This window comes from Phytophthora infestans, genomic scaffold, assembly GCF_000142945.1.
Source record: "Phytophthora infestans T30-4 supercont1.15 genomic scaffold, whole genome shotgun sequence".
In the NCBI taxonomy this organism is placed as follows: domain Eukaryota; phylum Oomycota; class Peronosporomycetes; order Peronosporales; family Peronosporaceae; genus Phytophthora; species Phytophthora infestans.
The window spans coordinates 2,684,367-2,698,197 of record NW_003303744.1 but is presented as its reverse complement, the minus strand read 5'-3'; the positions used below and the strand labels follow the sequence as shown (position 1 = coordinate 2,698,197).

Sequence of the window (13,831 nt, the reverse complement as noted above, 5' to 3'; positions counted from 1 at the left end):
GCTTCACCACAAGTATCCACAAACGAGGTCAAAATGTCCACTTGCCTCCTCCACTGTTGACTGTGGACGGTGGCACCAATTCCCATGTGCCGTTCTCCATGAGCGAGGCGTATTCCACTGTCCATGGCTTTCTCCCACTTAGCTGCTTGCGGTGAAGCAAGAGCTCCCTTTCGAGTGGTAGGATTTAAAATAGCCATCACAGCTCCCCCGAGCATGATCTGCATCAAGGCCAATCCTAGCTCCCACGTATCCCGCTCTGCAGCGACAGTTTGCCCGAGAAGACCGACGCACATCAGTTCCCTGTGCACTTACTGCATTTGTGCTGCCAGGTACTCCCACTACAGATGAGCTCCCTGCCGACTCAGCAGTCTCAACACTTCCACTTGTATCAACACCACGCAGGTTTGGTACAAAGTCAGGATCAGCGTTATCTACTGAGTCATCAGTTGAGTCACTCTCACTATTTACCGACATGTCAACATCCGCTGATACGACCTCACCAATGGCTTCCGTATACTCCGTACGCATATGATTATCCGATATCCCTTTCACTTGCTGTACAGGCAAGACATATGGTAGTACCTTTAAAAACTTCACAGATTTGCCGTAATACCGTCGACCAATTAACTTCTCCAAGTAGGTGCCATCTACCGTGATGTCCTCTCGCCAGGTCACAGATCGGTGCTCAGTCAGATCACCCGTTGCCAAGTCCAGAAAACGATACCCAAGTTGCTTAGTAGCAAAACCAAGGAATAGCGCAGGTTTCGCACGAATGTCCAGCTTATAGCTCTGCTTGGCTTTTGGGATGTGATGGTACGCCACACATCCACAGATGTGTAGCTCAGTCACATTTGGCATCTTCCCAGAAAGCTTATCGTACGGAGTCATCTCTCCAAGAGCCTTGATGATGCTACGATTGTTTACGTATACCACGTAAGCTAAGACCTCTACCCATAGACAACCTGGCAAAGTAGCTGCTTCTCGAACAGCTCTGACCTTGCTCAGCAACTTGCCATTCAACTTCTCCACAAAAAAGCTCTCCTCAGGCGTGTAGGATTTTGTTGTCATTAGCCTCACACCATGTTCAGCTAAAAACGTGGTCAAGGTTTGGTTCACAAACTCTTTGCCTTGATCACAGGAAAATACTCGTATCACATGATCATTTTCAAGCTGACGAATCAATGCAATCACAATTCCAGCCGTTTCACTCTTTCTTTTCAGCATATAAACCCATTTAAAGCGAGAATCTTCGTCTTGAATGAGCTGAAACAATACTTTGACCCATCAGGTGTGACCAACCCAACATAGCACACATCAGACATTAAGTGCTCATAACACTCAGTCGATCGCTTGCCCTCATGGATCTTGTATGCCATGCGCTTCACCTTAGCTTCTTGACAGGCAATACACGCCAATGGAGACTTGAAATCTTTCACCGTTAAGCTCATGCCGTCCACCACATTCGCCTGCACCTTCATCTTTAATGCTTGCACGTTCATGTGCGCAAACTTCATATGCCACAACATCAGCGAAGGTTGTAAGAGCTGCTGCCCTCCAGAACTTGCCATTGCCATAAACACCGGTTCCGCTCTTAACCAATAGTGACCATTACTCTTCACAAACTCGATACGATCAGATCCACGAGTAAACCAATGCGTGCGATCTTCTGGATTGATAGCGTCACAATACGATGGAAGCCATCCATCCTTCTCCAAACAGTCTTGGCTGAGAATGTTGGTCGCTCCACTCGGGGCAAGCCGGGTGTTTGGCAGTGTCAGCACAATTATACCGCCATTGGTGTTAGCTGCACGGAGATTAACTAGTCCACGGTGCTGCCCGCAGCTAATGTGTCCTTCCCAATCGATGAAATTCAAGCGATACTCTTCCAGATGCTCAAATGCCTGGTGGCTTGTGCAAACATAAGCACCTGACCCATTGTCAAGCATCCACTGCGTACGTGTATCGTCATCTTCAACAGACTGACGAGTCATGAGAATATCCGTGGGCGGGTTGCTGACATCTCCTAGTCTTCCAGTCCATTGCATCTCCCCCGAAGCAGCTGCGGAACTGTTACTCTCATTGCCAGTTCTGGTCTCCGATGTCTCGGCACCGCCAGCTCCCCCGGCCTTCTTCTGTTGGGCCTTGTGTGCATAACACTGAGCACGCAGATGTCCCTTCTTCTTCCAATAGAAGCAGGCCCGTGACTCCTTCCTTGGTGCCAGGAGCGGATAATCGCCGTAATTCTGTCGCCATCATACTAGGCCGTTTTCCAGATTTTTCTTGTTTTTTTGTTTTTTTCTGCCTTCTGCTTTTGCCTTTGGATCAGTGCCATCTTCTGCGCATTATCGAGGTATTTATTGACCTCCGCGTTCACCTATTGTCGCACCATTAAAACCTCATGTATGCGGGGCTCTGCTGAACTTCGGTTTACTCCAATAGTTCATTCATAAACGCTTCTTCTTCGTCGGTCTCCTCATCCAGACTTGTACTGGAGTTCACGTCGTCAATATCGACACCTGCCGAGCGCATCGTCTCACTCACCAAAAACGCTTTTCTCTCTGCCATTTCTTCTGCGCTAAACGGGTATCTATGTGCAAACCGCGGATCCAGCAAGCAGCAATACTTCACGTCATTCAGGAGCTCACGGAATCGCTTTCGGAGCAAAAACAGAAGGAGACTTCGAACGAGATGCATTTTCTTATAGGCTGGCTTACAGTAAGACTCGCACTAGTGAGCTGGGGATACCTTGACGAACACCATCTTGTTGGTCAGTCACATTTCAATTAATCTCATACCGGTAGAACCAACGTTATCGCTGGGTAGATTTCTCCTGCCAGCACCTTCGCTACTAACTCAAAGATTACTAGAAGCCTGTCGAGACACTGCAGATAGAACCACATATCTCCGGTAGGTCGAGTAATTTCTGCATCACTAAATTCCTCCCTCCCTTTCGCTGTCGATAAGACCTACGAGGATGTCGTACGGCAGTTGGCTGTTGGCTGCGACCAAGATGCACTTGGTGTCGACTGCAGACAATAACCAAAAAATTGTCTTCGCCAGTACGACATGAGCGTCGCACAGCTTGAAGTGCAAGTAACGGTGCTGAGGTCGGTATGGGTTTTGGGTTGAAGAGAAGCAGAAGCAAAGTGAAGTTCGATGTGGATTATGGAGGAGTTCTCGCGAGACCTTGCGGGTAAGACGATGAACAGGAGAAAACTTGAGTGTCTCTGCGGGACGAGGCCTGCTACCTCCGCTCGCCCCTTGAGAGTGACCCGTAGTAGTCCGCTGTAGTCGTGGGTACGGCTACAGCGGACGAGGGTTTTCGGAGGCTTTCCCTCAGGTTTACACTAATGCTTCCCAATCTCACTTTTGGTTTTCCCATCAACTACGCATTGAGTTCCTCCGAGCCTTCCTACACTGCTGACACCCTGTGCGACACAAGAGAAATCTGCTGACTGACGCAGACACAGAACGGAAGAGCTCCTGGATTATGAGCCCAAACGCAACGGGTTCTATCTTCGCGGGTCGATAAACTGAAGATGTCGAGCAGTGGTTTGCAAACAACTGGGGCGGCGGGGCAACAACACCAACCGGCGCAGAAAACACTGCTGGGCTCCAACAAACCACCTTTGTATACTAAAGACAGGGGATTCGACTTGTATCGCGCCCAGCTGGAATCATTTTTCACGCAGAGAGGTAGTTGGGGCGTGCTCGTGGGAACGGATACTAGAGATCCTAATGACGTAGACCAGCAAGCTGAGTGGACTAAGCGGAATATTTTCGCTCGAGACACAATGTTGCGAGGCTTGATGGCTAGGGACACGAAGAAGGTGTGCAAGCAGTTAAATTCTCATGAGATGTGGGCCATGTTCAAGCAGGACAAGACGAAGCGAGCGTACGCCAGTGTCATTCGAGTGATGAAGGAGATTTTACACGACGATGTTCAGAGTCGGTGATGACATGGAGAAATATCTGGAGCGTCCAGAAGCTTTACGTCGCCAGCTCGCGAACGTTAATGCGGTAATTTCGGACGGCGAAATGGCTAACATCATCTTGCAAGGTGTTGAAACCACGCACCGAAATGTTGTACGTCTCTTTAACTCACTGAATATGATAGAAGCTGGAAATCTTGAACCTGATCTGGACGTAGTACTCAAAACTCTCAGAGGAGAAGCGGAACGAGACAAATTGGTTACAAATCAGCTGAAGTCGTCTGATCAGGATGTTGAGAAACCTGTGAGGGCAATGCAGACACGCCAATATGGTCAAGAGCACCAGAAGAAGAAGCCGCCGCATGTAGATGGTGGTGTGAAAGGAGCTACCAGAAAGTTCTTCGGCATTGTTACAACTTCAGTGTCATCGAAGCGCTGCTTTTCGTGAACAGGTAACGTTATCACAGCTCGGCGAAACAAGCTAATGGGCTTCAACTTCAGAGATATGATTTTTCTCAATCGCAACTCGGTGAAGGAGGGATCAAATGAGACGGAAGCTAATGGAAGGTTTTATAGACTGCGAAACAGCACAACAGACTATCACTTTTAGCAATTTTGCCGCTTTGCGTCGTTCAACGCTTGTGAATATTAGCGATAAGTCTGCCGGTGACAGTGCGTACTTCAATCACCTCAACCCGTACCGCTTTCACGTTCTGATCCACTTCCGTTGGTTTAGATGTTGATAGACGAGCTTCTGTGCTCTACACACTATACAACACATAGGACCGATAACAGACACGTCCAGGCACTACTAGCATTGGACAGCTTCTTACCAAGGATATCTGGTCGCCCAAGGTCTCACACGAGTCCAGAACGTACTTCCGGATACTATCAGGTTTTGTGGACAAGCAGTAGCCAAATTAGAAGTCTTGGTGCGTCCCGCGGTCTCGGTGAAGCCGTTCTGGAAGACCTCAACCCCCATGCGCTTATCGCATCCGCTGGCTTACGCCGCAATGAACCCGCACACTCATGAGTTGTGTGTCTGCAGCAAACTATAGAGCAGGTCGGTGTTCTTTGTGTCTGGAAGCTAATTGAAGTAGGTGTCGAAAGCGGACGTACGCTACGTCACGCTGTACTCCGTACCCATAGTCTTGATCGTGTCATCTGTCAGTTAACTGATCAGCTTGGCAAGAATGTAGGCTCCACGTGAGGAAGTCAGTGTTGGGCATTCTAACGTCGACTCAGTTCTCGTAGTCACCGGTGAGATAGTGCATCAGGTAACTGGCCTATTGGCTGACTCGTGATGTCACAATTTTTGCCCTTGTTGGTCGAGCTGACTATAGCCACAGTGCCATCCGGCTGCGGCCAGTTGTTTAGCATGGAGAAGATGTCCGTCATTACGGAAGTTCAGCATGCCCACTGTCTTATATGTAGCGTGCGGGTGACGACAGGAGCACCATTATTTGCAGCACGATAACAAGTTACTGCGACACAAGAGTACCGTTGACCCTGCAATAAATAATAAAATCTACATCAATGAATACTTTTTGGATGCCTACTTTACGTCACAGAAAACGCTATTGTACCGGCCAGATGAACTGATACACCAACTTTGAGAGTTGATAACTTTCGTTCTGCAAGGCGATATACCAACGTGGGGTGATGAAGTGCAAGCTGTAAGCCTTGGTTTTATGTAAATATAACGTCCATCCAAAACGATGTTGAGACGCATGAAGAAGCTGTCCACTACATTTTTGCCAATTCTAGTTCGCAATAGCGTAAATTGAATTTCATGAAGCGTTTGAAGTAACCTTCAAATATAAAAAATATTAGTACTTAGAGCAATTTGGATGTAGAGTAATGCATTGGACAGTAGCGTCCCCCCCTAACTTTCCCAACACCAGTCATGAGCAAGGACCCAAAACATGGCTCGCAGCAAGGAAGCCGATTTTGAGTGCATACGTAGAGGGATGAGACTGGGAGCTTGTCGTGTAATGTAACGACATCTCGTCAACCATCGCGCGCAGTATTGACAAACGTTGCTCCGCCAATACCAAGAAGAGGGGAGGTGCAAGTGTAGGGAATAATCCGTCGTCGAGTACATGGAGGACAACTGCCAGCCCACGCTCGCGCAGATGCGCGACATGCTTCAATATGACTTCGGCGAAAGGCGGATAAGCTGATGCTGCTTCTTGGAAGGCCAGCAGAGCGCTGCATCCCCTGTGTCGATCTTCGCCTTGTATATAAATGGCGCGCCACTGTGCGCTCTCAGTTGCCACTGCCATTCGAGTGATGCCATGAGCTACGGGACTTAGAAATGATTTAGTGTGGATTAAATACACATAGCTCATTATAAGATTAATTTTCTATTTACGGGACAATCCATTTTACTTAACAGTATTGCGAACTATGATTGGCAAATGTGTAGTAAGTAAAGATAATGTGCTTATTCTTAATAATGTATTGCCCATTGTTGTTGTCATTGACATAATGTTGTGCCGTGTGCTTTAATTCATTTGGTGTTCCTTCGATGCATTAACCAAAAGAAGCAATGTATCGATGCAAGTGCTTTCGGCTTTATTATTCTTGCCAATGTACTCTGTTTATCTTCACAGACGTTGAAGTGCATAGCCGACTTACAGCTGTCATCCTGATTTCTGATGTGGTTTTAATATTGACTAGGATTTCTTCGCCGGACTCGTCTACTACGCTGCGCGATGCAGCGCGAAAAGTAGTTTGCAGCAATAGTCCACTTTCAGGTGAATCTCAAGCTGGTGGTGCGTCTAATATCACTTGAGCGCCCGGTTGAATCGTTCAACCGGGTTGTTGCTGATAGTGTAGTCGCATGACGTGTCGTAACATTGTCACGTTGTGAAGTTTTCCTTTAACCCATGACGCTTCACGTACGAACTGATTGTGTTGAGATTCGCTTACTTAGCTCACTCTACAAACATTGACAACACCCGCTTCTCATACGCTGCCTCGCTGTCTGACAAGTGCCAGTCGTCCGTATCGGTGTACGCCTGTTCAGTCAGCTCCAAACTCAAACTACTCGACCGTTTGCGCAATATAGCAACCACGCGATAGTAGCACGTAAGATAGGCGGTCGAGCAGCTCGAAAAGACGCTTTGAAAAGCGTTGTGCTGTGTCTTGTTTGCAACACAGAGTACGTATTTCACTTGCATTTTGTTGCCGTTCACGCGTGCGTAGAGTCGTCGCAGAGCACCAGGTGCGGCAACAAAGTGAACTTCCTGTAGCTGCGACGTGATAAATAGCTCTACGAGGTGGAAGATCCGGGAAGCATCAATTCTGTCACACACGTGCACAGGATACCCAACGCTGTTCAGATTAAATGTGGTGTCCAGATGCATCTCGAACGCCTTCGGGGACATACCCACAAGGAATAGGGTTATGTCCTAGCCGCTCCACACTTTGGGGTCGCCGGACCCGCCGTAGTCGTCCGTAAAGTAAAGGCGTCATGTTCACCCTCACGCCCACTAAACGCGACGCGTCGCATCGCTTTCACGATCAGCTTGCGCTTGTCGTTGCCACCTAGTTGTGTCCGACGATAGTAATGCACTATGTTTTTAGCCCTGCGAAGGCTGATAAGATCAGTAGTTCGGAGTTCAAACTTACGTACTAATGCGTGTCAAATGCTCAATAGCATTCTATTGTATCAAGCAAGCTCCTTTATCTATTTGCCCTGCGCCCGGGTAATATGAAAAACCTTGAAGGCGTACACGCTCAGAAAAGGTGGTCGCTCAACTTATGCATATTCATGTTACCAGCTGCCCGGCAGGATAACAGCTTCAGGCACCAGAGCATGGCACGTACGGAACCATACTCAAGCAGTGCTTGCATACACAGCGCCGCAACTCTTAACGCATTGAGAGCGGAGCGCTGTTGCTGCAGGAGGCACATGACATCAGCTGACTCTTTTCTGTCTTGCATGTCTTCATTCCCTGCAGCAACAGGGCTGCGCCTCCGGCGGTAGCGTTGCTGCAAAGTAGGCGTCGCGAATGAAAGCTTAGCATTTAAGAAGGTTGGACGTTGACGAGGGAGTCGTTATTGGGATGATCTAGGCTGTAGAGGTCTTTCTTTTTAAATGAGCTATGCTCGAATCAAACATGCGCTAGAACCAACTCAGCCAGTTAATTCAGCATTATAGATCCTTGTGATTGAATCAAAGTCCCAAAATTGAGAACATAGATTAGCTGGAAAATATCGTTTGTGCTGACACACAGCCCCCCTGTGCTACGCTGAATTTCGTGTGGCCGCGTAGGCGCTCCAGTGTAAAAGTATTTTTTATGTACTGAGATCAAGGCGTGTTGTGCTTGTCATATACTATCTCTTAATTTGCCTTTAAATTAAAAATTGTACAGGTACAATATTTCAATTATTTATGATGCACGTCAATGATTATGCGAGGGAGAATATTAAAGGGATGATAGCTACAAGGCACCTTTCCTTACAAAAGCAAATATATATATGTGTAGTTGCCTGATGTTAGGATGTATAGACGGTATTACTCTACAACTTTATTGAGACCGGATTTTCGAGAGCGGCGGAATATGTTAAGTCTATCAACAATACAACGCCTTGTTACATCGGCCCTGATGTCAGTTTTGGGCGGCGTCCATTGTGGTGGTTTTAATACTTTCACTCTTGTATTCCTAAAAGTATAAATATCTAGTTAGTTTAGGACGTGTCAAAATGTAAGTTTAGCATACCACCTGGCCCACGACAAGACTTGTTAAAGCGAATAAGACAGGCGCTTGGACAAAGCCGCGCTTTGCTCGAAGAAGCTCTGACATTCGAGAAACAGCGGATTTTGTTTAATTTAACCAATCCGTATCCTGATATTGAAGTTACATCTAAAACAACTATATTAAACTGCGATAAAGTTTTCTTTCACTGCGCCACTGGCAGAGCAGAAAACATCGGTGTCGTGCTCGGGCTGGCGCAACGCAATGCAAGTATACGTCGTATATCCGTTCTATCCCTTGTGCTTCGATGCATCTCCTGCGACTGCGAAGCAGGCTTCGGAGCTGCCGGTTTAAAACTTCAAAAAAAAATGATTTCTCGAAGGCATCCATTTTGGAGGGCACCGTGTAAAAGTACACGAACGCACGATGACTACATATAATCCGCCGCGCTACAATTGGTTTAAATATTTTCCTAGCTAATCGACATAAATCTGCTCATTGAGAGTGAGGACGAGTAAAACAAGGCTTCTAGTCTACGTGAGTCGATTAAAACAACTTTAAAGGCAGACTTTTTTACTAAACCAAACTCGAATCCTGGTAAGAACTTACTAAATTTGATACTAAAATGAAAAGCTCCATCACTCTCGCACCTGAAAATAAAATAAGCTGAGTTAAACTACTCATTAATGGCATATTCGAATCATTCTCCTATGCCTGAAGTTTGTGAGTGAGATCGCAGCGGAAATGATTTGCTGGGATGGGAACACTGATCGTGACTACTGTACCCATACGAATCGGTCACATGTAAAGCCAGTACGCTGTCCAATCACTGGCCACGATACCTAAAGATCCGCCAATCACATAAAAAAACCCGCTTCGAGTCACTTGAACTTTAGGCCTCTCATGACACGCGCATGCTGTGCATCTAGAGGTAGCGACTCAGTCAGAGTAGAGGGTTAAGTGCAGCCGCAACATCTATGCAATATGCCTTTGCAACTTCGGGATATATGTCACGAAAGAGGAGCTGATTTCTGCTCCCACGGCGTTTACTAAGGTCACTGACTCATGCGACGGTGTTTCCGGTGTCGGCCCCAACGCAACAATCCTACATAATGTGGATGTAACCCCACGGACCAATGTTGGCAAAGTCCCTATGTTTCGACCAACGATAAAAAGGCCAGGACGGCCGAAAAGACTTGGCGGATGGCTTTTATTGCCAGTAACGGCCACAACTAAAACAGTACTTTTTTTATTTAAAAAGCTGTTAGTTGCCATGACATTAGCTAAATAGTAGATGCTTAAAGAAGAATGAACCACCTGATCTTCTGAAGAAGGTCGCGACGTGTGCCGATGCAGGAACAAGCCGCATCTTGTCCCTACACGTACCAAGACAGCGTGCCGTCGCTGCTATTGTCCAAGACCACATGCGTAGTCGCCGCCATGATGAAGGCCAAGCTCGTGGCGAACATGGCCACCTCACAATGCGACAGTTGTCCGAGAAGACGTGCGTAGTTGCCGTCATCGTTTTGCCGCTGCTTAAATATACGCGCGTATTCGCTGTCGTGCTGTCGGTCAAGGTCGCGGCGAGTGTGGTTGCTGACCCAGCGCTGAAGTTGTCCAAGATAACGTGCGTATTGCCGTCCGTATTAGTACTGCTCCTGCCGTGCGTCGCCGCCAGCGCTGCTACTACTAAAACCGACACTTCGTATTTGCCGACGTACTGCAGATCAAGGTCGTGGTGACAGTGGTTGCTGTTCCAGTGCTGATGTTGTCCAAGATGAAGTGCGTAGTCGCCGTTACAGTGCTGCTGTAGACAAAGGTGACGCTCGATGACGTCGTAACGATGCTAGTCAAGATCGTCGCGAGCGTAATTGCCGTTCCAGTGCTGATGTTGGCCAATACGACGTTTGAATCTCCGTCACAGTGCTGCTTCTGGCCAAGCTGACGCTGTCACTCTGCTGGTCAAGCAGGTGGCGAGCGTGGCGCCGTCCCAGTGCTGATGCTGGCCAAAATAATGCACAAACTACCGAGCCTAAAGACATGATGGAGGAGAACGACGGATGTGTTGGGGGGGCCTGAAGGTGAAGAGTGAGATTGATCAAGTGAGGTATTAACTGAAAACGTCAAGGGCTTAGATGATTTGGAGACATGCATAGATGTCCTGACTGGCTTCACGAAGGACGAGGAAAGGGCGAGTTGAAACGTCAACACACGAGGCAATGCTGGTGAGTTGCGTGGTCTGCGTTGAAGGAAGGTTCGTTGATGACACTATCGCTTTCAGTTGAATGATCAAATAATGTTTTAATAGATGCAGCTAGGCTACCTGACTGCTTCATTATCGTTTTATCCAAACAACTCTGCCAGTTTCACTTTCTGCTCACGAAATCCTCACATTTGACAGCTTCTTGAGGGAAGCCTCGATCGCTATTCATGGTGAATAGTTGTTTCACAGCTCCCGCACTTTCTTCAAATTCGTCCGAATCGACCTCGTTTATTTCTCTCATGTCCCTTAAGACCCTGACGCTTGTGTTTACGCTTGTACGATCTGCTTCCTCGTAACCGGCACCAATTTCTTCGTCTTCAAAAACTTCATCGAGAAATTCGCCCCACAGATTCAAAGTTGGATCACCATCAACACCATCCCCCGGTTATTCGCTGTCGCTATCTTCATCTGCATTCACCGCGCCATGCTATTGCGGTGACGGGGTAAACAAGCTCGAGTAATTTGCTGCATCTAGAATTATTTGCCTCTCCTCTGGAGATATCACTAGCTTCTTCTTGGGATTCTCAAATGCTGCAGTATCTTTTTGTGCGCGTTGACGGACATGTTTGGCTACTATATGAAAGTAAAGAGCCTTACTTGCCGCTATTCAATTGCGTATTGCCGTGTGAATGAGCCTTAGTTCACTGAACAAGCGCTCGCATGTGACAGTATTGACTGTGATAGAGAGCACTCGCTTTGCGAGCTTCGGCAACAGGCTCGTTGGCTTTTCCAACGCAGCGCCTTCCCAGTACTTCTAGGGTGAATCAGGAAACTCACTTGGCTTCATTCTTGTGAATCTTCTCTGCGTCCATGCGAGCATGTCACGTCGGAGTTGGCCAATTTCCACGGTGCCAAAGAGCCGCTTGTAGTAACAAACAGCTATTTTGGCAAGAGTGCCGATTCCAGATACCACAGTCTCCGATAGCTCTCTCGAACACTCCACGTATACAGGATGCAAAGCAAACCCTAGCAGGGTTGCTCGCACTGTTTCCAGCCATCTTCGACGCACTCGATCACATTTTCTTGATGAACAAGGTGCTGCTGAAATTCCTTGTAGATATTCCCAAATAAGCGAACTACGTCTCCAACGGTGTTTTCGTCAACTTGAAGGCGATGCGAAGCGAGCGATAGCGGTGCAATAAACCGCCTCTGCTTCTCTGAGCTCATCCCAGAACGCCGGATATCCCAGGAACATGAAGCTGCGGACAAAAACATTGTTTGCTCTCTTGTAGTGACGATTAAACATTTGAAGCGCCGACTGTACACGTAGAAGTGACGCGAACCACCCTTGCATTGAATTCCATCTTGTTTCGCACAATGTTCTCAGCCCTAGCGGCTTTCCGTAAAATTTATTTATCACCTTTCTCGCGCGTGGCAACCATTTTGACGAGGCTGTGTTCTAGGTATTGACAGCAGTTGCAGATTTGGCAGCAACACCACGAAAAGCAGAACGCAGAGCCGCTTTGACGAGATTATTCATGGCATATGCGAAGTAGAAGAGAAAACTAATTTGAGGCCACCGTAACGTCAATATACGACGTGCACAACCACACTGCCCCACATTGTCGGTAATAATCGCTCCAACCTTCCACTTCTCTTGCTGCGCTTGAAGTACCACTTGCTCCAATTGATCAGCAATAGCAATCCCGTGATGTCTATTGCCAGCGGGCAAAAGAGCGTAAGTAAGAAGTACCCCAAATAGCGCGAGCTGGCAGCCTAACAAATGATCCTTTGAAATATTTTGCCAGACAGTGGAGAGTAGATTAACCCAGCCTTGTGTATACTCTTCCATTGTTCTAAGCTCATATGGGTCCATCGATATGCAGCGTATAGCGTGTTCTTTCAAAATGCGGTTACTTAAGGTTCGACGAGAAGGGAGATAGTCCGTTATTCCTAAACATAGCAGTTCCAAGAATCGCAGCGTTGACGATTGCTCGATGAAACGGTCGGGAAGATGGCTATCAGCGTGTAGCTCAATGAGCAAACATTACAGCTTCTTGACCTCTCCCTTGGCGAACTTTCCCCGTTGCTTCTTCAACTTCTTGGTCGATGTTGGCTTGCGTCGCTTGTGACTGGAATGTGGCCAGTTTGGGCTCAGCCGCAGGCGATTTTCATGAACCAGGATGCGGCGCGTACGTGATTGGTCTGCGATCTGTGAGCTGCTTCGTACAGGCATTCGCACCTGTGCCTGAGCAGAAGGGCTGTCTAATAGACACAGCTGTTGCTTCTAGCGATGACGTGGGACTCGAGTTTTGTGCTCTCAGCGGCATTTCCGGTGCTGTTCATGAGCTTGTAGATGCTGTTCCCAGCTGAGCGGCCTGATGATACTCGAATTTGGCTAGGTGATTGGCATAGTTGCGCGCTCTGCCAAGGATCGCCTTCGGCGAGGTTGTTGAACGCAGCGCTGCAGAAGCTGTATTCCCGAAACGAGTAGTCCCCTCCTGCCTCACCGAGTTCTTTGAGGTGTGTGAAGTATCTGGCCTCCCGACACGCTGAACGGCCACCACCAGCTATTATAACGACGTACTTATCGCTCTCGCTCTCTCTCTCTCTCTCTCTTTCTCTCTCTCTCTCGCTCTCTCGCGCCTCTCTGTATATCGAGTGGGTGGGGGTGATTAAGGGCGGGGTGGGGTGAGAGAAGGTTGGTGAAAGGAGAGAAGGATAAGGATGGGGTGGTGGGTGGCGGATCTGCTGCGCAGAAAAAGTAAGAGAGGCATAGAGACGAGCTGCGTTTCAGGAGAGGGTTGGAGGTCGGCAGTCGGGGGACAGAAGCGATCTAGCGGGGGATAACTGTTGAGGGAGGGATAGTGCGAGCAGAGGAGGAGGGGATGAGTTGTGGTAGAGAGGATGGGGGGGAGGGTGGGGGGGGGACCGGGGGAGCGGCGAGGAGCAGGTGGACTATGTAGAGCGAGAGAGCGTGTGGAGTAGAT

At 48.1% G+C, this 13,831-nt stretch overlaps 1 protein-coding gene across 1 annotated transcript; it reads right to left on the bottom strand.

The window, feature by feature from the left end:
* Positions 1–11,378: 11,378 nt before the first annotated feature.
* PITG_09755 (uncharacterized protein) lies at positions 11,379–12,717 on the bottom strand (the record flags this gene model as incomplete). Its single annotated transcript, XM_002903304.1, has 7 exons — positions 11,379–11,386; positions 11,460–11,504; positions 11,547–11,591; positions 11,679–11,830; positions 11,887–12,056; positions 12,109–12,265; positions 12,428–12,717. The coding sequence occupies 7 exons, from the start codon at positions 12,715–12,717 to the stop codon at positions 11,379–11,381; spliced, it is 867 nt and encodes a 288-aa protein (XP_002903350.1).
* Between the last annotated feature and the right edge of the window lie 1,114 nt (positions 12,718–13,831).